The sequence below is a fragment of the Diaporthe citri genome, assembly GCF_014595645.1.
Source record: "Diaporthe citri strain NFHF-8-4 chromosome Unknown scaffold_2, whole genome shotgun sequence".
NCBI classification, from domain to species: Eukaryota; Fungi; Ascomycota; class Sordariomycetes; order Diaporthales; family Diaporthaceae; genus Diaporthe; species Diaporthe citri.
Window position 1 is genome coordinate 3,870,140 of NW_025064847.1, and position 23,298 is coordinate 3,893,437.

Sequence of the window (23,298 nt, forward strand, 5' to 3'; positions counted from 1 at the left end):
CCTGATTCGTTCAAGCCTTGCTGCTCTGGGTTGTTAAGGAGGCAGACGCGTGTGCCGGTTGGATCTCAAACCACGCCCACCATGGAGGTAATGCTCTCCCCTGTGTTTCCTATGTCTCTGCTTTCCCTGTTGGCTGCCCATGGTCTTTCACCCCGTCCTGCACTCTGGGCTTGCTGCTCGATGTGGTTGACTTGTCTCGGCCGCTGCACGGCCGAGTACCACCCCCTCGGTTCTCGTCATACCTCAACCTACCGCTACACGAGGTGGCAACTCCCGAGGCCGCCTGTGCCCGCAGTCCATTTTCCAAGAGCCCTTTGCATCACTCCACCACGGATGCTTCACATGCCCTGCCCAGTGGCATCTCACTGCATCAAGTTGCCCCAGTGACCCCGGGGTTTAGTATACTGGGCTCTCCTGTACCAGGCCCAACAGTCAGCCTTGCAAGTGCGCTGGGTCAGCTTGGATCAGGCAGGGGATCTCGAGTTGAGTCACCTCAGCTTGTATTCTCAGCTTTCACCGACTATTGCTGAGCCACTCTACGAGCCTGTGCGACCCCCAGGGTGATTGGTATCTCTGCCTTCCTCCTGCTCCTTCGCTAGTTCGGCCGTCACAAAATCTGGTAGCTGAACGGGAGCAGCGGATGCGGGCAGAAGATAAGGAACGGCCGGCCATCCTCGCTCTTTTGCCGACCTGGGAGGCGATGCCATGTGCGTATCAACGCCAACTCTCATGCGTCTTCCCGTCTATGCATGCGGAAGCGAGACTTATATCCCCTTCCCCCTCTATCCTCCTACGCCCAGCGATAGATCGTGGCAGTTGCCTCCCGAGGTTCCGGACGACCGTTTGACCAATGTTGGAAGGTAGCTGCCAGGCCTTGTGAACAGCCTGAGAGATACTGCAGCAACGGTCTGTCCCGATCGAGTGGTCCATCACAGCCTTTTCCGTCGACAAAACTACAAGTAGCCACTGCAGACCTCCAGGCTGGTTGTGAGGGATATATGAAGAGCGCATACAACCAGTCACTTCGGTGTTCGGTCGTTCTGTGCCTGTATGGAAGGCTCTCCAGGCCCGCTTACCCCCATCTCCTACTCCGGCCAGGCATAGCGTCTTTGCTTCATCTTACACTTCAAACCAACCCTGTTTCTTTTACCAGTTTTTGCCATTTGATTTATGCACACTATGTCCTCAATGGGGTCCAGCGGCTCGTCCGCTCCCGGAACGCCCCGTCGACCCAACGTCAAATATGTCAGTCCAGCAGCGCTAAATCTTGAACGTCTTTACGAACAGAATCGAGCGCGATTACAACGACGAGATGGGGCCCTGTCCCCGACGAACGATGTGGCGGCCGCAAACGCGGGCAAGAGCAAACCAAGACTGTTGCTCATGGGCCAGAGGAGGTAAGCCTTTCCGGGTACAGTAACCAGGGTGGAGGGGGAGGGGGAGCATCAGAGACTGACGGTCGTGAATAGGAGTGGAAAGTCATCCATCTCGAGCGTCGTGTTCCACAAAGTACCGCCCTCTGAAACGCTATTCTTGGAGTCGACAGTGAGAATTCAGAAAGACTCCATGGCGTAAGTAATCCTGTTCATGCCGCATAGGGCCCGGACTGATCACCGGAAAGGACCTCCAGGTCGTTCATGGATTTTCAAGTTTGGGACTTTCCTGGCCAGATCGACTTTCTCGACAACCCAAGCTTCGATATTGACGCAGTCTTTGGCGAGATCGGCGCGCTCATCTGGGTCATTGACGCCCAAGATGATTACCTCGAGGCGGTATCACGACTGAACGGTACTATCCTGTACCTACAGCGCAACTATCCCTCCATCAACATCGAGGTGTTTATCCACAAGGTCGACGGCCTATCGGACGACTACAAGCTCGACATCCAGCGGGACATCACCATCCGCATCCAGGACGAGCTGTCGGATGAGGGCTTCGAGAACGCCCCGGTCACGTTCCACCTCACCAGCATCTACAACCACTCCATCTTCGAGGCCTTCTCCAAGGTCATCCAGAAGCTAATCCCGCGGCTGGGCCAGCTCGAGGCGATGCTGACCAACCTGTGCCGCACGTGCCGCTTCGAGAAGGCCTACCTCTTCGACGTCATGTCCAAGATCTACATCGCGACCGACTCGGCGCCGGCCGACATGGCCAGCTACGAGATCTGCTCTGACTACATCGACGTCATCATCGACGTGTCCATGGTCTACGGCAGCTGGAGCCGCTCCAAGGCGCACCGCGACCGGCTCGAGGGCCCGCCGTGGTCCCAGCGGCTCGAGGACCAGGTCGCCGTCTCCTTCGCCGAGAGCCACATCGTCGTCAACGAGGGGCTCAGGCCCGTCATGCTGCGCGAGGTCGACCGCTACCTGGCGCTGGTGGCGATCATGAAGGAGGGCAGCTACGAGAAGATGCCACTGGTCAACATGAATGTCGATGTCGTGGCCAAGGGCCTCACCGAGTTCTTCGAGGTCACTAGGAGCAAGTAAGCTGGGTGCGTGTACGTTATGTGTGCGACTCTTTTGATTCATGGCTGGCTGGAAAACAAAAACCTTTTTTTTTACCTCTCGTATCCCGTGGTTTCGGTTCTGCCTACCGCGATGTGGGTACGTCCCGTTGTTGTTGAGAAAAGAGTTTGAAAATGAATCTACATAATGCCTGAAATTGGTTGTTTGGTTGGTGACGAGGCTCGTGATTCCCGAATACGCCGAGAAGGTCTCGCTTTCTCCAGGCACCTGGCGCCGCCCCATGTTCTACGTGGAGACTTCCAAGGCCACAGGCACCAACCGTGTGACGGGCCACAGCCACCGCCGCAGCAGTGTGGTAATGTTTCGTTTCTGTCCTATGGCGGCGTCATTTGTGGTATTCGAGGGTGGACACCTCGTCGCCCCAGACTGGCCGTCATCTCTCCCCCAAGGCGGACCCGCTGATCCACCTCGAACAACGGTGTGAAACGTAGTACAATGTAGTGTTTCGAGGAGGAGGGGAAGTGAGAAATGGAAGTGTGGAAAAAGGGAGAAGAAATAAGAAGAAAAAGAAAGAAAAGGGTAGTCCAGATGGTGCAAAAAGCCTGCGAGGACCGCTGTTTCCCGTGTCTCCCTTTCCCAAAATGCCCGTCCAAGCCCATCCGAGCGACCACACCCTGAGCACTGATACTCCCGGGCCGACAGCGCGCTGGAACAAATCCGTACGTCTAAAATGCTCTGTAAATCTGCCGACCAGAAAGCACAAAAAACGCCCATCGATGATCCAATGTATATGCCCTGGGGTATAGGTAAACGCCCACATCCCCAAACGCTGCCGCCTCTCTCCTTTGTAATCTTTTTTTTTTTTTTAGTTTCGCTACCGCCCCCCTGGACCCTTTCGTCATTCCTGTTCTCGTAGCGATGCGCGTTTTGTACTCGTCCCGGCTGGCGTCGATAAACTGCATTCGTTGGCCCCTGAGGGAGGAGTCTCTTGCTCACATCGGCTTGAAGTTCGCGTTGAACATGTCCCAGTTCCGGCTGAAACCCGGGTCCGTCATCATTTCGTCTATTTCCCTGCCCACTCCTGGGTGAGCTTGTTGTTGTTGTTGTTGTTGTTGTTGTTGTTGTTGTTGCTGTCGCTGTTGCTGCTGGTGGTGGTGGCCTTGTCTGACGTGGTACTGCTGCGCAGCCAGCGAGCTGGGCGACTGGTACATCTGTGCCGATAGGTCAAGGCCAGCCTGTCCGGCCGGGTGTTGCATAAGGTACGGAGGCAGAGGGCCAGCTGTGGGATCGACGCGTCAGCTTCTGAGTCTCTCCCGCTAAATTGGTGGCGACATAGGTATACAAATTATAAACAAACTCACTCAACTGCCCTTCTATTCCGCCGTAGAGGCCTGGGGCCATGTAGAAGCCGCTTGAGTCGGCCTGAGGGGGTGGTGGCATCTGCGGCGGCTGTGCTTCGACAAGCGGTTGGTTCGGGTAGGCAAAGGGATCGCCCGATGAGAACATCATGGCGTCGAATTTGTAGATGTCGTTCGGGCTCTGGGTCAAGGCCTGGTTCGGCGTGTTGCTATGCTGTGGGATGTAGGGGGTCTCGGCCGTCTGGTTTGACGAAGGGGTTCCGGCATCAGATGCGCCTGTACCTGACACATCCAGAGCATGTAGCTCGGAAGGGTTCACGCTGAAGCCTCGCGACGATGACCTGCCACCCTGCATGGGAGAACGGAAGGCTAGCGGGACTCCTGTTCGCGTGTCGCTGCCCCTGCTCGTCGGAAGAGGTGTCTTGTGAGTAGACAGCGGGACAGGGCCCGGTTTTGGCCCAGCCGCAGGCCGCTTCTTCGTAGACACAGATTTAGGCTTCCCTTGCTTCACTGACTCCGGAAGATTCTCCCACAAGGTGCTTAGGGATTTCGTGATGCGGTCTGCTGCCAGGCTCCTCAGGGCCATTTTGGCAATCATCTCTCGACCGGCCTTGGCCTCGGCGAATATCTCTGCTGAGCCCGGCTTGTCTGGGTTTTCGAGAGTATAGAATACCAGAGTCAGGATGGCGAAGAACTGAGTATACAGCATAGACCAGAATGGGCCGACCACGAGGGCCTGGTTCTTGATCTCCATCGCTATGTGGATGATGTTCCGGCAAACGCTTATTCCAGCAGCCGCGCAAGCGTAGTACTTTTCGTCGACAACTTCACCGGCGGACAACCTTGGGGAAATGTAGTGAAGGAAGGGTCGGTACAGCATCATTTGCACATGTGCGTACGCAAATCGCAACAAGGTTCGAACTCTGAAGCCAGAAAGGATTAGCTAGCTGCTAGTGAAAGGTGGCCACAGTGCAAACGATCAACGGGTAGTAGTTGGTACGGGAACAGCCTCGCCAACATAGTTGGAAGGCAATGAGAAAATAGCCTTACCGCATCACTTCTATGGGTCCCTCGGCACTGGGACGCCACCTCTGTGGGAGTTGTTCATGCCACACTTGAAGGTCACCCTCGATCTCCTTTATGCGACGATATTCAATCATGTAGGTCGGGCTAGAGTCACCATCCGAGCTTGTAACGGCGTCTTCGAGTCCCTTGAGTGGATATATGTATTTTATGACCTTCATCAGTATTTCCATGAGCCTCGAGTGTGCATTGAAGGCTTGGAAGAATGACCCAGGAGTGTCAGGAGGGGGCGTCGTGATGCTATCCGCGGTGATGAACTCGTCGTCGATCTCTGAGGGCAACTGCTGGTCGATATCTTCTGCGTGGAGCAAGACCGGAAATCCTAGGAGAGCTGAACAGTAGATATCCAGCTGTCGGATGAAGTAAAAGATGCGTCTCCTCGACTCGCTTACGAGGGGTGTAAAGTTGGCATTGGGCAAATGCCGGTGCAGACCCATCCTGAGGGCGGTGCGCAGAGCGATGCCTAGGAATGCATAGCACGCGCTTAGGTTCGAAGTCGCTTGCAGAAACAGAATCAAGAACAGTAGGGACTGTAACGAGGTCAGATCCCGACACTCTGTAATGTCTTGCAGCAGGATTCTCGCCGACGTGTAATAGCCCATCCTGTCCCTGTGTCAGTACTCGAAGTATGGTTTCCCCCCACGCGTTATTGTCCAGAGGGCTTACCCTTCCTCAGTTGCTTCGCTGTAGTTCACCTGGTTGTCAATCTCCTCCTCAGCAATATTGTACATACAACCCACAGCCATTACCGCGTACAGCAGGCCAAGAAATCGGTTGTCTTCTGTCTCGAACGTATCTGCCGGTTTCTCGTACAACTCCTCGAACTTCTCAAAGAAAGATGGTCGGTGTACAATTCGCAGGAGTGCTGTTGCACACGAGAGCGCACAATAGCTCAGCTGTCGAGCGCGTTCCTTCGGAGGTAGGTCGTAAACGTTTGAGCTTCTCGAATCGATGGGAGTCGAGGCCGATGTCGACTGCGGTGAGTCCAGCTTGAGCAAGCCTGGAACCTGGGCCGGTCGCGGGAGGAAAGTAGTCTGGTAGTCATAGCCAAGTAAGCCCCTGAAGTGGTCCTTCATCCGCCTCAGGAAGACGGCGCCGGACGAGGTGCCTCGGAAGTCCCATCCACCGCCCTCTGTGAGGTCTAGCTGGCCCAAGGTCTCGATCATGGACATTATTTGGGCTGTCTGTTGCTCCGCCTCCTTGGCATTTTTCTTGTCGGGTCTTCGCAGCTTGTAATCTTTGTCGTTCTCGATTCTGGAACTCCTGTTGGACGGCGGGATCCAGGCTCGGGTCGTTGAGGTCGACGTCCGGGACGAACTTGCGCAGGGTTGCCTCTGCGCGTGCCAGCTTGTTCTCGAGGGCCTCGATGTACTGAGGAGCAGGGTTCCGCCTTCGGTTGGAAGGCTTGTCATATGTACACTCTGTATAGTCGGCAGCGTTAAAGGGGGAAAGCTCGAAAGTCCGAATAGAAATTCACTGACCGTAGCTGTATACAGAGCAGTGTGTGCATGGCTGCTTGCCATCGCACTTGATCTTCTTGCGCCGGCATTCATCACAGGCACGTGTGACACGTCGCCGCTTCTGAACGGGCATCTGTACTGTCTGATTGGACCCTGTAGTGTTCTCGTCACCCTGTTCTGCTTTGACCGAGACGTCCTCGGCAGACTGCTGGTCATCCTGGTGGTCCGAAATAGGGCTCGGCCCGCCAGAGCCGGAATCCGGTGACAGCTCATGGTCAGTCATCTTGCTTGTTAGGGACCGTGATAGTCTTGAACGGCTCTTGCTAAGCTCGCGAGAAATTCGTGTATGGAGTTGTTGAATTGGATGTTGTCATCGACCTTTCCCAGTTCACCAGACCCTTGTGTGGCCGCGAAGGACTCAAGGGCCGTGGCCTGCCAACTCCCTCTTTCTAAGTCTCCCTGCACTTCTCCGGGCCTCGCGGCTCATGTCTTATGGGCATGAGCTACGAGTGCCGTCAATGACAATACACAATGGCTGTGGTTCAAGTCCAATGCGGACCATGCGACATGACAAACGCTACTTCAACGACCTCAAGCGGGCGGCTCGGATATAACACGGTCAACCCGCCGAGGAGCGTCGCGACGTCGGGGAATATTGCAAGTCCAGCAACTGTAGTGATATAGCGTCGCTTCGGAGCTGGGGGCGCTGTTGGGGGCTTCAGATAGGAGGAGGCAGAAGGAGTCATCAACGAACTGTCCAGTCCAGTAAAAAGATTAGACGAGGTATAATTTCTAGCGACAGAGGGGCAGAGGACATATGTTGTACCTAAGTATTATGACGGTGACTAGGTGTGGAGCAGGGGGGGTCCCGAAGTCTCGTCCATCAGCGATGCCCAGCAGACAAAAGCTCATATCCCAACTAGTCTACACATGTATGTACAGTACCATGCGGAATCCAGCGAGCCCTGGGTGGGTTCTCTTCCGTTGGCTGTCGACCTAAGGAGTCAGAAAGAGCAAGGGGTAAGAGGGCTGTGTACGCCGGTTCGGTGCCGGGGTGTGTGTAGCATGGAGAAAAGGTTGTGATGGCTCACTCTAGCACAAAGCTTGGCATGTAAGTCGGCAGGGATGAGTTCTGATGTGGAGGCTGGTGGAAAAGCTATGGAACTTCTTCGAGCTACCGGTGACGACGGGGACGTTCCCGGATGGAAGAGGGGGTCGCGAAGGGGGGGGAGGGAGGGTTACGGAGCGAGAGTCTCTTGACACAGGGAATATTGTACGTAGAAGACCGCACGGCTTCTGCATGGTTGATTACGTAGCAGCAATGCTTGGGCCTGGTAGGGTCCGCCAGTCAGGTACATTGTCCTGTCCGGTCCAGGAAGGGGAGGAAAAAAGAGTGTCGCCAGGGTCCCTATTCTGGAAAGGAAAGTGGGTGGTATCCGGCATCTCTTTAGAGTCGAGGCTATCTGTGGCAAGGAGACAAGCAGAAGCCAGGACTGGGATGATCCAGGATGGAGACTGGAGGACCACCATGACCACTCAAACGGGAATGGAAGTGGCTAGCCAGGTGGGTAAGGTCTCGAGGGGAGGGGGGCGCATGTCTAACAGGAACATGAATTCGTGCGGAATCTGGGGCGGACGCACACAACCTTGCTGGTGTATACGTAGTGAGAGGCAGTGCTGAATCAGTTGTCCAGAGTCGGAAAACCCGATCTGCTCGCCCTGCTCGGCGCCTGACGAGCTATGATATGATTCGAGTGTCACTGGAATTCCAGCAGGGACGGTTGAGGGCTTGACGTGAGCTGCGGTGCCAAGCCGTCAGTTCAGATCTCTGGGACTCGGGGACAGGGTCTGGGGAGCCATCTGTGCGGGAGGATTAGTGTAACAAGGTGTCCCATACCGGACCATTATACGACTGTACGACGGCTTGTACCAGAGCGAGGGCCAATGCGCCGAATACGGTTTACTGGCGACAGGAGCCAGCAAGAGGTGCCGTGCCCTCCGGCGAGTGGTGGTCAGACGGGAAACGCGCAAGCTCCACGGCAAGACTGCAGAAGACCTGTCTCCGGAGTCCCGGGCTGGCATTGAAAAGGTCGAACGTTGCGACAACGAAGGGGGCTTCCTTGGGGGAAGACGGGGGTGGGATTAGTCTATGATGGTGTGGGGTCGTTAGCTAGCACACAAGTCGGAAATTTCTTTGGGGTTCCTACTGTAGTGTACGTCAAGCATTTGATACCACGGCAAAAGGAAATCCCGGAGGAAGAGATCGAGGTTGCCTGTGCTGGATCTCTGCAGGACCAAGAGCAGGCTGCAGATCCTGCACGCTGTGCCACTATTGCAATTTGGGATGAAGATAAATCTCCCAATTGCCATGAAATACCGGCCAGAAAGATGGTGGTCGACGGCATGGTCGTGCCATGCCGCCTTGGTATGTGTGGCGGACCATGTACCGTGGGTCCGTGGTAGTCTGTATACGTAGTATACGCAGTAACCGGACAACAGATGCGACCCACTCGCTGCCCCAGCCAGACCACGCTGGGTCCGCAGTAATCAGATACGTGAGTCTAGGTCTACCGGGTTTCGGTTCCTTCGAGTGGGACGAACCCCGTGGGCTGGCCTGGCTGGCGGGATGGCTGGTGTATGGGGATATCGGACAGCAGCCAGATAGACTATATCCGCCAATCTTGCTGGTCAGTCAACGGAATCCGGCCTCTCGTGCAGGTCGCCTCTCCTCGCGACACCACCTAGGCACTGCCCAGCCTGCCAGCTCAGGTACAACTTATTAGTCTGCCGCAAAGGGCAGGTCAGTCGGGACATGTGGCCGCCGAGATTTGGAAGCCCACCACAGCGACGGACAGAGTCCGAGAGTGGCGGCGGCAGTGGTGCGTTCAAGGTTTGTGGGTGACTGCACCCCGGAAGCGAGCCGCTCATGTGCCTCGATGGCTTCTGCTCCTCGGCGCCCTGTGCCTGTACCTGTGCCTGTGTCTCTCTCTGCGTTGACCCGGCTCACACATGCTGCCAAGTGCCAAGGCCACTGTGCCTAGGCCACTGTGCCTGGCTTTGACCAAGGAAGGATCCAGTGCTCGGAGCTCGCTCGGCCACTGGCTGCAGCGCAGTCACGGTCGCACCGCATCAGAATCTTTTTGAGACAGGCAATCCGCCGCGTCAGAGTACGGTATGTGTTCCTTGCCCCGGCGAATCGCCCCATCTGCGAGACCCAAGCCTCTAGGCTCGCATGGCAGGGGCCCAGCACAGCCACCAGGGCGGAGCAGCCCGCCAGCCCGCATGTGGGCGCGAGGTGGCCACACACCCACTCTGCAAGTCTGGGCGGCCGGAAGGACGTTGGCAAGTGGCCAGGCTCTCGCCGATCTTGGCGCGTCGGCACGGTTCGCCAAGACGGCGGGGAGATCTGGGAACCTCAGACGGGCTTCTTCTGCCTCTGAACACATCGGCCTCTCCAGCCTCTGCGACATGATTGCATAGCAGACACGTCGCCATCATGGAACATGCGAGTCAGCCGACGATAAACCTGCTCGGCCTGTTTCCCCAGAACATGCGGGCGCGCTGAGGGACTGTGCTTGCATCACTCGTCTCGCTCCTGGTGTTTCAGGCGCCCGGGGAAGTCGAGTCTTATTACGCCTGAACGGCGCCGTCACAAAACCAGCATGGCCGTTGTTCCAGTCGTGACGACCGTGCCGATGGCTTTCGACCCGATTGATAAGAAAAATCCCCCAACAGAGCGAGGCCGGCCTGGATGGATTATTAAACAAAACAAGGCGACCTATTGCGTCCCGACTGCCCGACTGCAATGCACCAGCGCCGCCTCGGACGTTGACCATCGGCTCCGAAGTGCCAAGTCTGCCCCCGGTCCCCTCGAGAGAACTTTTGAAGCGAGCGCCAATGGCGATGACGTAACGGCAGCCACACGTAATCAACAGCAGCTCGGCTAAGTTCTGGGCAGCGGTTGTTGGTGGCCCCAAGCCCGCCAACGGAGCGAGCCATGCATGCGCCATGAGGGCATGCAGGACTGGCCGGCCGTCCCCCTTGCATCAGTGCTATAATAATGTGTGTGTTGATTGCTTCAATGATGTGAGAGAGTTCCAATTACCCAACCTGAGCCGAGGCCTGCTGTTGTTGATTGCTGCAGCAGAACCGGCAGGCTCAGCCACAAAAGAATTGTTGATCAACCACAGATTGGACCAGAACCATTGAATACTGGTCTTGTGACCTTGTGATGTCGCCATCATGGGCTTCTGGAACAAGGGTGTGCATCAGCTGGGCTTGTGATCGACAAGGCTGACAGCCTCAGCTGGATGCCTGTATTGCATTGAGTAGGTGGTGAGATGTGGTGATGTGTTGAGATGTTGGCATGCATGCTTCGGTGGTGAATCTAGAAGGCTTGTCTGGGCGTGCAGTAGCCCTTCCCCTCCAAGACCGGGCTGTGCTCGGCCCTGCCGGTGAAGCCCGACGGGCTTCACAGGTGGTGTACCTAGGTAGGTGGTGTTCCCCACAGCCTGCCACCCAGGGCCCTGGGTTTTTGGACACCCCGCCATTGCACCCCTGTACCCCTGCCTGGAGCGAAGCTGCACGCCGTACACTGCCCATCCAGCAATCAGAAGCTTGTCACGTCTTCTTGTCACCACGACGCGCTACAGAGAGAGCTCAGCGTCATTCTGATACGGCAACACCGCACCCTCCGCCATTGCAATCGCCATGGCGAGCTCCAGCGACACGCTACCGCCTGAGTTCCTTCAGAGAGCCCAGCAAGGAGGCATCGTCGTCACAGGTAGGCCCAGCTTTCTTTCTGTCACCAGGAGCTCAGCTTGTTCTCGCCGTCGGCTTCTTCTTAACCAGCTACCCTCCCATCTTCGCCTCCCTGCCCAAGCACAACCAGCTTGCTAACTGGATCCTTCGCAGAAATCCCTAAACTGGACTTGGAATCCTACATACAGAATTACAGAGGTACTTGGAGCTCCCCCGCCACAATATGTTCGTATCGCCACTGACACGCTCCCAAAGGCCGAACCAGGCTCGACCGGCTGCTCACCATTGCCCGGACGTCAACCGTCCTCAGTGTGGATGCGTTGAAGCTCGCCATCCACGAGGTGGTCTCCAGGGGAAGAGATGTCCAGCTCTACCGCGATGCCTATGAGCTCCTCCGTGTGCTAGGCCCTGACGAGCCGGAGGCTGAATACAACAGCGTCTGGGTCAGCGAGACGGAAAAGGCGAACCGATCAGAGACGCACCATCTCGAGGCGGAGCTCAAGAAATACAAAAACAATCTGGTCAAGGAGTCCATAAGGGTTGGTTCCTCTGCCAAAACCTCAACCCCACATTCACACAGCTGACATGGAGCAGATGGGCAACGAGGACCTTGGAAAGCACTTTGAGAAAATCGGCGAGTTGGCGCTAGCGTATGAGGCCTACTCTAAGTGTCGGGCGGACGTCAGTTCAGCAAAGCACATCATCGAGGTCGGCTTGCACCTGGCTCGTCTGTCTCTCTACCGCCGTGACTGGTCCGCCGTCACGACCAACGTGAATAAGATGAGCGGCTTACAGACGGAGGGCGCCACCGGCACCGACAAGGCTCAACAGACAATATGCAATATCATGTACGGACTCTCCTACCTCGGCCAGGCTAAGTACCCCGAGGCAGCACGAAGCTTCCTGCAGGTTGACCCGACGGTCAGCCCCGACAATTTCGACCAGTTTGCCAGCCCCAATGACATCGCAGTCTACGGGGGTCTGTTGGCACTCGCTACCATGAGCCGGCCGGAGCTCAGCGGGGTGCTGGACAACTCGAGCTTCCGCACCTTTCTCGAGCTCGAGCCTCATATTCGCAGGGCCATCTCCCAGTTCGTCAATGGCAGGTATTCGGCCTGCTTGTCTATTCTCGAGTCGTACTACCCAGACTACCTCCTTGACATCAACCTGCAGCCTCACCTCAAGCACTTGTACAGCGTGATCCGTGGCAAGTGTATTTTCCACTTTGTCCAGCCGTTCTCTTGCGTCACTATCGACAACCTGAACGCTGCGTTTTCTCCACAAGGGGGCTCCATCGATCAAGAGTTGGTGGACATGATAGGAAATGGTGCTTTGGATGCTCGCATCAACGCCATCGACAGAGTAAGCCAAGATGACGCAGAAACTTGATATCCATAACTGTGCGCTAACGAAATGATAGGTTGTGACCATTACCTCTCCGAATCCCCGTGCGAAGATGCAAGCGGCATCTCTAGCTGCTGCAAAGAATTACGAGAAGGAGGCCCTAGATCGCATCCGGCGCATTGGCATCGTGTCTGCGGATCTTGAGGTCAAGGGAAAGCACAAGAACCAGGGAGCGGCCGCTCTTGGAGCCTTGCAGGGTACAGGCATGAGATGGGGAGATGGTCCAAATGAGGGCGGCATGGACGACTACCCTGGTTCCCAGCCTCAGGGACCATCTTCAATCGCGATGAGCGACTTGATTTAATGAGTGAAATGCCCAACGAACTGCGGAGGCGTTTGGAGTTGAGAGAACATAGGAGAAGACCCGCTTTTGTTTTACATGTGCATTAGAGCAGGGAGCGTCGAAGACTCGTGAGGTAATCGATCGAAAAGACGATAATTCCGTGGAGATGACTACGCTATGCATTTGTGGTTTCCTACCACTGGCTCTCCTTGACATTCGGAGCTCGTTCCCTCAGCCCATCAGCTGCCTGACGTCCTCGGGCGGCCATCTCACCTGCGCAAAGGTCAGACACCGTTTGATGCTCTGCAGGTACTTCCTCGTGACCTCGTCACCCATGACGTGACCCCTCTCGCCGTTGTGGAGCTTCTCACGGGCGCTTCGCTCGTGGATGCCCACCATGGTCACGCCGATGGGCCACGCCGCCTTCCCGATGCTCAGCCTCAGGTAGCCGTCGTTGGCATCCACGTAGCGCCGCTCCTGGGCGGCCCTGACGATCTCCACGACGGGCTTCAGCACGGACTCGTCCAGGTCGGCCTTCTCGAACCTGCGGAACAGGGGCGTCATGGTCTGCTTGCACTGCACCATGGTGCTGTACGCCTGCCTCGCGGCGCTAGTCTCGAGCTCGCCGCCGGCCTGGGCCCGCTCCCTCGCCAGTGCGAGCTCCCACTCGCGCAGCACCATGGTGAAGTACGACGCCAGCTGCCGGTAGAGCCACCGCCGCGCCTCCTTGTCGCCCTCGGGCGGGACCTCGTCCGGCACCTTCATGTCCTTCTCCTCCACCAGCTGCAGCGTCGTCGGGATCGGCCCCTGCGTCACCGCCGTGGTGAGCCTGCGGTACCGCTTCACCCTCGCGGGGCGCGCCTCGCCGAACAGTGTCGCAGGCTCGCCAAGCGATCGCAACTTGGCCGTGAGCTCCTCGTCCGTCAGCGCCGACACCTCGTCCTGCCCGTTGTCCTCATCCTCGGCGCCGGACGCCGGCGTCGAGCCGTCCCGCTTGAGCTCCGGCAGGCCCAGCCGCTTCCGCCGCGCGCGCTCCTCCTCGGCCTCCTTCTCCTCCCTGCGCCGCCTCGACTCCTCGGCGAGCTTGCGGCGCTTCTCCTCCCTGGCCTTCGCCTCTTCCGCGGCGTCCTCCTCGCGTTTTCGCTTCGCGGCGGCCTTTGCTTCTTTCTCTTCTGCGAGGCGCTTCTGTTCGGCGCGATAGGCTTCTTCCCTGGCGGCTTCGGCGTCGGCCTTGCGCGTGTACTTGGAGGAGGTGTCGGCGGCTGTTTTGGGGTCGGACGGGGAGGGGCCTTTCTTTTTGGCGAGCTCCTGGGACATCAACGCCGCGAAGTCCATCTTGGCCTCGTATTGGTCCCGTCTGCAGTTCAGGAGTTGCTCTTGGTTATTTCGAAGCGAACTGAGTTTGAGTTGTGGGTATGTTTGGCAGACGTTTGGGTAGAGATACGAGGTCAAATGCCTGCCGAGGCTGAAGTCGCCTAAATTCTAGCTTCTAGAAGCTCGTTCCACGGCCGGGGGCCACCAGCAACAGGGTTCCCCACGCCCGGGAAGCTTATTCCCACCTGAGCTTCAGCCTCGGGATGGTCCAGTACCGCACATTCCAGTATTGACGAGGTCCTGCATCCCTTCCCGTATGAAACTTGCAGCAGAGATACAGAGGCCTTGATAAAGGCAGATGGGGTAACCCTGACCGGAATCGATCATTTCAGAGTAACACGCTAGGTCAGTCCCGGGCAGAGCGGAGCTGCAGAGAACCATCCTCGCCCATCGAGGGCCTTGCGCGGCTATGGATCAAGCAGCTAAGGTCGACCGCGATGCGACTACCCCGTTTCTTCTGAAGGTGTTCTACAGAACCGGCGCATTCCACAGGTAGGTCCGCCATCATGGCAGGCATCCTGTCTTTGTAAAAACATCACTGACTGACCGCTCAACAGACCAGATGAGTTCTCCGCGCCTGACAACCTGCCTCACGTGTCCTTCCACACATGGCCCTCTGCGACGCTCGCCGAGCTCAGCCACCAGCTCGCCGCCACCTCGCCACACCTCCTCCCCTCCCCAGCGATAGGCACACGCCTGGCCTTCCGCCTCCTCTACTACGACACACGCGCCGCCGGGGACCAGGACCAAGGGTCAGCGCGCTGCGTCGTGAAAGACCTCGGCTCGGTGGTGATAGGCGACGGCGGGCCGGGGATCTCGACAGACGGGGACGACGACGCCGGCGCGGAGACGGAGGACGGCAGGCTGCGGATGGGCGCGACGGCGGGCTCGGCGGCCGAGAGCGCAAAGTCGCTGGCGGACGCGCGGTTCGTAGTCGGGGACTACCTCTCGTGCGCCATACTGCCGCCCTCGCCGGCGGACGGGAGCGTGCAGCCCGCCTCGGCCGCCAGGGCCGGTAGGGGGTACGGCGCCGGCCAGGCGAGGAGCACGGTCGACCTCGGCCCGCCGCAGATGAGCAGGGGCGGAGGCCGGGACGCCTGGTCTGCGACTATGTATGGGCCTAAGGGCGGCGGAGGAGGAGCCGGATTTCGTGCGCCGCCGGTCGGCGAGTGGCGCAGGGGGGAAAAGCTTCCTGAGGGGCCTCCTGGGCGAGGCAGAGGCGGGAGGCGATGGTGAGCACGCGGGTTGCTGTTGTGGAAAAGGAAGACTACGCTCAAGAGAGACTACACGGGAGGATGGGAGGACGGGAGATCGCCCCGGGTAGGCCTCCTTGGACCGGGAACGACCTATAGTACACAGACCTCCCACAACGAGGTTCAATGGGTTACGGCAGGGCGATGCGGTGTGGAGTGTTTCGATAAGCACGGTATTGTTGCATCATGATATCCCGATTGGTTTTGTCAGGCATGGAGTTCTGGTGCGCAGGCATGGAGTTCTGGTGCGCGGGCCTGGAGTGTAGCAGTTCTCCAGTATAAATCGTGACGTTGGTTGGACGACTGATGTGTTTTGCATTCTTCGCCCTTTCCCTGCCTGTCTCATGTACAATTCCTCCCTCACTGCGAAGAGAAACCACCGGTCTAGTACTCAGCAAGCAGGTCTCCCTTGCGCTTCGCCCTGAGGTCCCACTTGCCCTATAGTTGTCGCCGTTCAAGTCAGCCTCCTGTTACCACAAGCATCGGGGGTCACAATCGCTCGCAGGTCTGAACGTACGTCTGTCGCGTATGCCGCCACGCCAATTACCGCCGGTACCAGAATCACGTAGTTGAATGTGATCAGGGCCGTCCGTCTCGTCCATCGGAAGTACTGGTATCGGTTCGAGCTCATGTCTGTCGGTCGGGCACGTGTCAGAAAGTCGGTCCTGAATCATCCAGCATAGGGACGCCCAAGCGTGGGGCGATCAAGGGTGTCGTCGAGGGGGAGGGTTTGTCGTACTGTTCAGCCGGATGATGGCCGGGTCCATGGCCATCTCTGTGGAACGAGGTCAGTATTTCGCGTCTCGTGTGCCATTGAGGGTGGTGTACGGCGTACTGAAATGTTTGAGGCCCGCCATCTTGACTGATTCGCCCTGCGGACTCGTTCAAAGGTGGTAGCGGCGATGGTCGGGGGTAAATGCTTGTTGGTAAGTCGGCTTGAAATCGCAGGTGAGGGTGATTGACCGGTCGTCGACGAACCAAGCATGGGAAGGGTGGGTCTTGTATGCTCTAATTGCATGCGGCTACGGTATTGCATACAGCTTGGCGTTGCCTCCTTCAGCGCCGGTCCCTCGCTTACATAAACCAAGAAATTGGATTGCTGAGGTATCGACCTGCGTGCCCAAACATATAGCAGGTACCAATTTTTCCTGTTAATTCGTACCCAGGTTAATATTTAATCAACTACTGGATGGATTTCTTGATTTGCCAGCAAGCCTGGTTGGCCAGTGATTGTATGTCGTCTCTGCATCAGACACGGCCTGAACTTTCTGGACCCAACCAAATGTATCTACTGCCCAAGTAAAGCTGAGCCATCTTTAGTCAGAAGGGAATGATGTGCCAACATACTTCCTAGAACGGTGAGTGTCAGTTGATCTCGGGAAACTATTTGATGACAAGCAACGGGTAATCGCATTCGAACGACTGTTCACATAGGTTTTACTCGGTTCGGTTCGTACTCGCACTCGGGCCGGATGTTCTTTTGCTTTCAATTGCAGAAGCAATCTGATTATGTGGAGGCATGCAAACAATATCCTGCAAGGGCTATCGCCGGGTGATCGTCCGAGGTTCATTCCACAATGTGTGTGCCCGTTGCAGGTGCCTCGGCTGTCGCACAGTTAGTTGCTTATGCCTGTCAGCTGCAGAGCTTAAAGCGACCGAGCTATACCGTTTCAAAGCATCATAGCTCTAAGCATCCGTTCGTATCCGTTTCTTGTGACATTCGATTCTGAGACTTCGCCTGGACTTCTTGCGATTGGCATTTTCATCGACTGTATTGTGTGATTCCGCCTTGACCAAGCTCGCCTCAGAGAATCAGCCATGGCGGAACAACCGAAGATTACGCTTCACTGGTGAGCACTCGCCCCCCCTGGCTCGTCATGCCTGAAGCTTCACTGACTGACGGGTGCCAATGGCCAGGCTCAACGGCTCCCGAGCCAACTCTTTGCTTTGGCTCTTGGAGGAGCTTGAACTCTCTTACGATGTCAAAGTCTACCATAGGCAGTCCAACATGCTGGCGCCGCCCGAGTTAGAGAAAGTGCACCCTCTTGGGAAGTCTCCCGTCATTACTGTCGCAGTGCCCGGATCTTCGGAACCGGTGGTTTTGGCCGAGTCTGGCTTCATCTTCCAGTACCTGTGCGACCACTTTGCTCAGGGCAAGACGATCGTCCCGAAGCGATGGAAGGAAGGACAGGAGGGCAAAATCCTCGGGGAGACAGAGGCCTGGATGCGCTACTCGTATCTCCTCCACTACGCAGAGGGTTCATTCATGCCCAACCTAGTAATGTACTTGGTGCTCTCTGGTATGTCCGGCCGAGCGCATTCGCCCTTCGGGTACTGCCGGCTAACCAAGCCGACAAAGCCCTCAAGTCTAATCAGGTGCCTTTCTTTGTCCGGCCCATCTCCTCCGCCATTGCGAATCGTATCATCTCGATGATAGTATATCCCAACATCAAGAAGCACCTGGCGTTCCTGGAGAAGCAGTTGGAGACTTCCGGTGGAGATTTTCTCACAGGCCCACACCTGACAGCAGCCGATATCTTGATGAGCTACCCGCTTCTCGCTGGCAAGTCGGGCTTTGATGGAATGGGCAAGTTTGCGAGGGGCACAGCCAAGGAGTCTTTCCCCAAGGTGCATGAATGTAAGTTGGAGGTTCAAGCTTTGCCCTCTGCCGATCGAGACTTCCTTCGCCCGGAGCTTGTTCCGGTACACGCCAATTCAAAATCGGTCGAACATCGCTGACACTGGGTAGATATGGACCGACTAGAGGCTCAGGCAGGATGGGAGAAGGCCGTCCAGAAGACCAAGGATATTGATGGCGGTAAGTTCAGCCTTGTCCCTCAGCCTGCCTGAGGTAAGGTCGCGGGTGGCGCCCAGGAGGAGAATGGCTCATGTCTGCTTGGGTGTGTAATACAAGGTGGACGATAATGATGATGCTACCCAGGAAATCACCATCTCTTGCCGAGGCGAGGAGGGTTGAAATTGTCGAGGATCTAACCGTCAGGGCTGCACCTGGAGGGAGATGTGCTACCAGTATAGAGAGAACTGCAGATAATGATTAGATCCGGACAATGCATTCGCAGGCCCTATCGATCCTGAATCTATCCATGTCACTGCAGCCCGTCTAGGGATATCTGCTCTGAACTGTCAGCCTGAATGGGCCCGGGCTTTCGGCGTCTTACAGCCACCCGCCCGGAGAAATGGCCACCGAACGACATTGGGTAGAAGATAGGATGACATTGGAGAACACTGTGGACTGCGAAGTAAGTTGATCTAGGAGACACAGCACTATATTTGACAGCTCATACAAGCCCCATTACCGATGGCTCTGTTGTCAACCCATGATTGTGCATGCTCTGATGTTTGCGATTGCGCCGCAGACCACGGAGTAAACACAGTAAGCTGAGGAGCCGATCACATCAGCAGCAGAGCTGACGGCCCAATCTTTGGTCGGCGGGCCCCTGCTTGGCATCTGCAACTTGGCATCTATTAATGCACATGCACGTGCAGGCCAGATGCACAACCAGCCAGGAGCGTGCATAAAAGAGAATGGTTCGCAGCGATCTTGACAGCCTCATCATCTTGCTCCCCTTCTCGTAACCGCGTGTGCGCGGTCAAGGAGCATGGCTGCTGTCCTGCTTGCCTGCCCGGGCCGCCTGTCAAAGATCGATCAAGGCTGCAATTCCCCGTCATGACGTCAGTTGGCCAGCTCAGACCAGCGCGGGACCCCTGAGACTGGCCTGTCATTGTCATTGCTTGATTCCCGTGGCGCTCTGGGGAATACCCAGTCTATTGTGCCTTACGGAGTACGTATACGAATAATGAGCGCATGTTGATTCGGCTAGCCCGCGTGGATGAGATGGAGCCAGGTGTGCCACCTCGACGAGGCAGCCCAGGTCCCAGTCCCAGCAAGCTGGCGCCCTCCGTGGCCAGCGCGTTGGGCCAGTCGTCGGCCGCGATGAGGTGGCACCGTACGCACGGGCGAGGCACCGCTCCTTCCTGCTGGATCTGGATCCGGATCGTTGGCGCCAGTTCCAATCGCAATCATAATCGCAGTTGACACCTATCAGCCAGCACCACCCTGCCAGCTCCCATTCTTGTGGGGAAGCGGCTGAGTCTCGCATAAGCATCCATCTCTCTCTCTGTTTCTGCCTGTCTCTCTCTGTCTCTCTGTCTGCCTCTCTGTCAGGTACTCGCAGTATTTGTTGTTTGACCGTCCGGCCGTCCGACCTTCATTTTATCTGCTCCGAGCGAGTTGCTCATTTCATAAGCTGTCGGACTTCGGCCTCAACTCCGTCAACCTTGCATGTCCCAATTAATTCTCGCTCCCAGTCCACTCTAGCTCTCAGTCCAGTCCAGCCCGAGCCGTGGCCTCCGGAGGTCAATGAGCCGCTTACCGTACACTATCATCCCGTCCGTCCGCCTTCACCTGTGAACATCACCTCTCATTCCACAACCTCAACTCATCACTGGGATCTCGATTCTCCCCCAGAGTCTATGCTGTGATATTGTATCCACTGCGCTCATCGCTCGTGTTGCCAAGACCTGCCTCTCCCGGCCTCACCGTCATCTCAGTCTCTGCACCTCGGTTGTTGGCCGTTGATGTTGGCTTACTCTGGTCGCTGCCGACTTTTTCGTCTAACCGGAATCCTCGGCTGCCTCCCCTCTGGACCTTAGCAAGACACCACCGTCGCCTGAGTGTCTTACGAAGGCGATTGGATCTACCATGGCTGTGAACATTGCTGGAGACTCACTCTTCAGGCGCGACAATGAGGCGAAGGAGGCTCCTCTGAGGACCCCTCGCCTCGAGCCTCAGACCCTGGACGATCAAAACCCCAGCCCGCCCGCCGACAGTTCAGAGGGAGAGGAGGATTTGTATGGCGAGGATGCTGCCCAATCTTTCATTCAGCCGGCTTTGAGCCCGGTTGTGACCTATCTCACGTCGCCTAAGACCCCGGCGGCTGAGAAGGCAGCTGCAATGGATAAGATTATCGACGGGTATTTCAACGACGCCGGAGCAAGCAAGGAGCAAGAATCCATGGACCAGGTCATCGCTGGGTACTTTGACGGCGCGAGTGTGAATAGGCAGGATTCCTCGGGCGACGACACACCAACACGAGAAGAGCCTCGGCCGCAGCGAAGCAACCAAACACAGGAGGGACCGGCTGGCGAGACCTCATTACCGCCGACGACGACAGCAACAGCGCTGCAGCCGCGACATTTGGATCCTCTTCCGACGCCCTGGAAAACGGGTCCTAAGGAGATCGTTGTGACATCCTCAACCTCAGAGAGCCACAAACCCGCTTTGGCGAGCGTGTTTTCTCAGTCACGGCATCGGAGATCCTCTTCTGGTGGAGCAGAGGCTTTGAGGCGGCTGTCCAAAGCCCTCCCTTCAATATCTCTGCCCTCCAACTTCATGCCAAATCGTCTGCCCACTCCCTCCTTCTTCTCCTCGGGTTCAACATCATCAAGGTCAGAGTCGAAGGATCCGACGCCGAGACACACGCCACCCTCCCAATCTCCCCATCTTGGGCACTCGAGCCATGCCAGTACGTTCCCAATGATCATCCTGAGAAAACCATCGCCTCCTCAGCAGGATGCGGATAGAAACACAGGGATCTCCCGCCAGCCATCCAACGCATCTAGGAAATCATTGGGTATCAGAAGATCGACGTCTGACGACTCCATGCTGTACCACTCGCTATCGCGTATGTCTTCATTCGGGGATGACCAGCGATTCACACATGTTCGTGAGCAGGTCAATTCGAGATTCAAGGCAATTGTGGATTCTTTTGATACGCCCTCATTCAAGTTACCGAGCATGCCAAGTACGTTGCTGTCTCCTCTCAAGAAGGCCGAATTCTCGGCCTCGGAGCTCAATTTGGACGCAAGCAAATCATCCTCTATGAGAACCATCAAAGTTCCCAGGGATCCATTGGACAGTGTCCTCGAGAATCTCACTGGCGATCTTGTCATTATGGGTGGATATAGGGGCTCGATCCTCCGGTCTGCTGAACCGCCTCATAGACAGCTCTGGGTGCCCATGAAGGTTGGCTTAAAAGTGAGGAAGGTCAACCTCGAGGTGGGACTAAACCCGGAGGACGAGGAAAACATGGAGAAGTCGATCATCCCGTCCGGAATGCTAAAGAACATTGGCCCGGTGGACATTTCCAAGAGGCTCTTCAAACGGGTCCGTGAGTGTGAGAATGCGAGAAGCGGAAAGTTGAGAGTCCACGATTATGGCTACGACTGGCGACTTAGCCCTCATCTCCTTTCCCGGAAGTTGATTGAGTTCCTCAGAAGCCTGCCGTCAAACCAGGGCGAAAATGCGAGTGGAGCACTGGTTATTGCCCACTCATTGGGCGGCGTGATTACCCGGCATGCTGTAAATCAAGCACCAGAGTTATTTTCTGGTGTTGTATATGCTGGGGCTCCCCAGCGATGTATCAACATCCTTGGCCCGCTAAGAAACGGCGACGCGGTGTTGCTGAACGAGAAGGTATTGACGGCACATGTCAATTTCACACTTCGCACAACCTGGGTGTTCCTACCGGAGGACGGATACTGCTTTATCGACAAGGTCACGGACGAGGAGTACCCCGTGGATTTCTATGATACGAACGAATGGGTGAAGTATCGTCTCTGCCCAAGTGTGAGCGACCCAGCGCTGCCGCCGTTTATGTCAAAACGCGTCGGGTCCCTGGGCTCATTTCTCAGTCTCTCAGAGCTGTCCATATCCCGGGGGCGGAGCTCTAGTGACCCTGCAGCCAAGAGACATGGGCCAACAGCCTCTCCGCAACGCAGGTTGGTCAAAGATCGGAGCCTTGCGCCGCAGATGGATGCCTCGTCTTCGTCAACAGAACAGCAGCAGGAAGAAACATACGCAGTCTCTCCCAAGGACAAGTCCGACCGCAGCAAGAACCTCGCCTACCTCGCCCGCACCCTTGCCGAGACCAAACGCTTCCGTTCGGAACTTCAACACAGTCCGGAGCACCAGGCCGCCAATGCCTACCCTCCCATAGCTGTCATCTACGGCAAGGAAATTCCGACGGTGTTTGCGGCGCGAGTGGCATGCCGCGAGGCAATCCCCTGCCAGGACGCCTACGACAACCTTGCCTTCGGATCGGGCGATGGTGTAGTGCTGGCCAAACAGGCGATGCCACCTCCCGGGTATGAGATCGCAAAAGGCGGGAGGATTTCTACGGACAAGGGGCACATTTCTATACTAGGAGACCTGAGCGCCGTCGGCCATGCTTTACAGGCTGTGATCAGGGGACGGGCAAAGGGCATAGGCTTAGGGGCTGATGCCAGCAAATGGAGTGGAAGTACTTGTTAAAAACATGTAGAATTAGGCATGCATGTAGCATAAGAGTAAGACTCTATAGTGCATCATCAATATGTACAGTACCGCCTCGAAACCGTCAGGTCCCGTGTTGTTTTGGATTTATGATGTGCAGGAAACAAGTCTTGAAACCTGGTGGGTGGCATGTTTCAACGGGCCATGTAGGCTGCTTAGGCAAGTCATCAAGACCGTTCATCCGATGTGCTGTGTCCCCTCGTCGGTGGATACCTTATTCGGACTGCTGTTAGGTTGGCATGCATTTTTTTTCCTCCCTCATAGAGTTTGCCTTCCTTTGCCGTCCACCGAGCAGAGCGTAACAATCGAGCCAGCCTCGGTGCAGCCTTGAATACTTCAAGTACCTACGCAGTCACTATCTCCAAGCAGGGGCCGTTTTTGACATCTCGGACTTCGGCACACGACTTGCTCATATTCTGTCGTCAACTGCACCCCGAGTCTTGGGCGCCAAAAAGAGACCCTTGTGAGCATGTGTGCATCAGGGAAGCCCCTTGTAATGGGGC

The 23,298-nt window shown here is 56.6% G+C and overlaps 7 protein-coding genes across 7 annotated transcripts; 4 read left to right on the forward strand and 3 right to left on the reverse strand.

The window, feature by feature from the left end:
- Window positions 1-1,188: 1,188 nt before the first annotated feature.
- Window positions 1,189-2,486, forward strand: INS49_006626 (uncharacterized protein; the record flags this gene model as incomplete). The annotated part of the gene is made up of 3 exons (XM_043167396.1): window positions 1,189-1,397; window positions 1,470-1,571; window positions 1,631-2,486. The coding sequence occupies 3 exons, from the start codon at window positions 1,189-1,191 to the stop codon at window positions 2,484-2,486; spliced, it is 1,167 nt and encodes a 388-aa protein (XP_043028540.1).
- Window positions 2,487-3,457: 971 nt separating this feature from the next.
- On the reverse strand, window positions 3,458-6,649 carry INS49_006627 (uncharacterized protein; the record flags this gene model as incomplete). Its single annotated transcript, XM_043167397.1, has 6 exons — window positions 3,458-3,744; window positions 3,827-4,746; window positions 4,874-5,509; window positions 5,573-6,160; window positions 6,225-6,327; window positions 6,388-6,649. 6 exons carry the CDS (start codon window positions 6,647-6,649, stop codon window positions 3,458-3,460), a joined length of 2,796 nt encoding a protein of 931 aa, XP_043028541.1.
- A 4,427-nt stretch (window positions 6,650-11,076) lies between these two features.
- Window positions 11,077-12,835, forward strand: INS49_006628 (uncharacterized protein; the record flags this gene model as incomplete). Its single annotated transcript, XM_043167398.1, has 5 exons — window positions 11,077-11,149; window positions 11,281-11,325; window positions 11,383-11,666; window positions 11,722-12,489; window positions 12,548-12,835. 5 exons carry the CDS (start codon window positions 11,077-11,079, stop codon window positions 12,833-12,835), a joined length of 1,458 nt encoding a protein of 485 aa, XP_043028542.1.
- A 210-nt stretch (window positions 12,836-13,045) lies between these two features.
- Window positions 13,046-14,149, reverse strand: INS49_006629 (uncharacterized protein; the record flags this gene model as incomplete). Its single annotated transcript, XM_043167399.1, has 1 exon — window positions 13,046-14,149. One exon carries the CDS (start codon window positions 14,147-14,149, stop codon window positions 13,046-13,048), a length of 1,104 nt encoding a protein of 367 aa, XP_043028543.1.
- A 448-nt stretch (window positions 14,150-14,597) lies between these two features.
- Window positions 14,598-15,424, forward strand: INS49_006630 (uncharacterized protein; the record flags this gene model as incomplete). The annotated part of the gene is made up of 2 exons (XM_043167400.1): window positions 14,598-14,680; window positions 14,746-15,424. The coding sequence occupies 2 exons, from the start codon at window positions 14,598-14,600 to the stop codon at window positions 15,422-15,424; spliced, it is 762 nt and encodes a 253-aa protein (XP_043028544.1).
- Window positions 15,425-15,825: 401 nt separating this feature from the next.
- Window positions 15,826-16,298, reverse strand: INS49_006631 (uncharacterized protein; the record flags this gene model as incomplete). Its single annotated transcript, XM_043167401.1, has 4 exons — window positions 15,826-15,879; window positions 15,959-16,074; window positions 16,181-16,216; window positions 16,277-16,298. 4 exons carry the CDS (start codon window positions 16,296-16,298, stop codon window positions 15,826-15,828), a joined length of 228 nt encoding a protein of 75 aa, XP_043028545.1.
- Window positions 16,299-17,259: 961 nt separating this feature from the next.
- On the forward strand, window positions 17,260-22,774 carry INS49_006632 (uncharacterized protein; the record flags this gene model as incomplete). Its single annotated transcript, XM_043167402.1, has 7 exons — window positions 17,260-17,291; window positions 17,359-17,741; window positions 17,801-18,079; window positions 18,191-18,259; window positions 18,819-18,835; window positions 20,150-21,636; window positions 21,907-22,774. The coding sequence occupies 7 exons, from the start codon at window positions 17,260-17,262 to the stop codon at window positions 22,772-22,774; spliced, it is 3,135 nt and encodes a 1,044-aa protein (XP_043028546.1).
- Window positions 22,775-23,298: the final 524 nt, after the last annotated feature.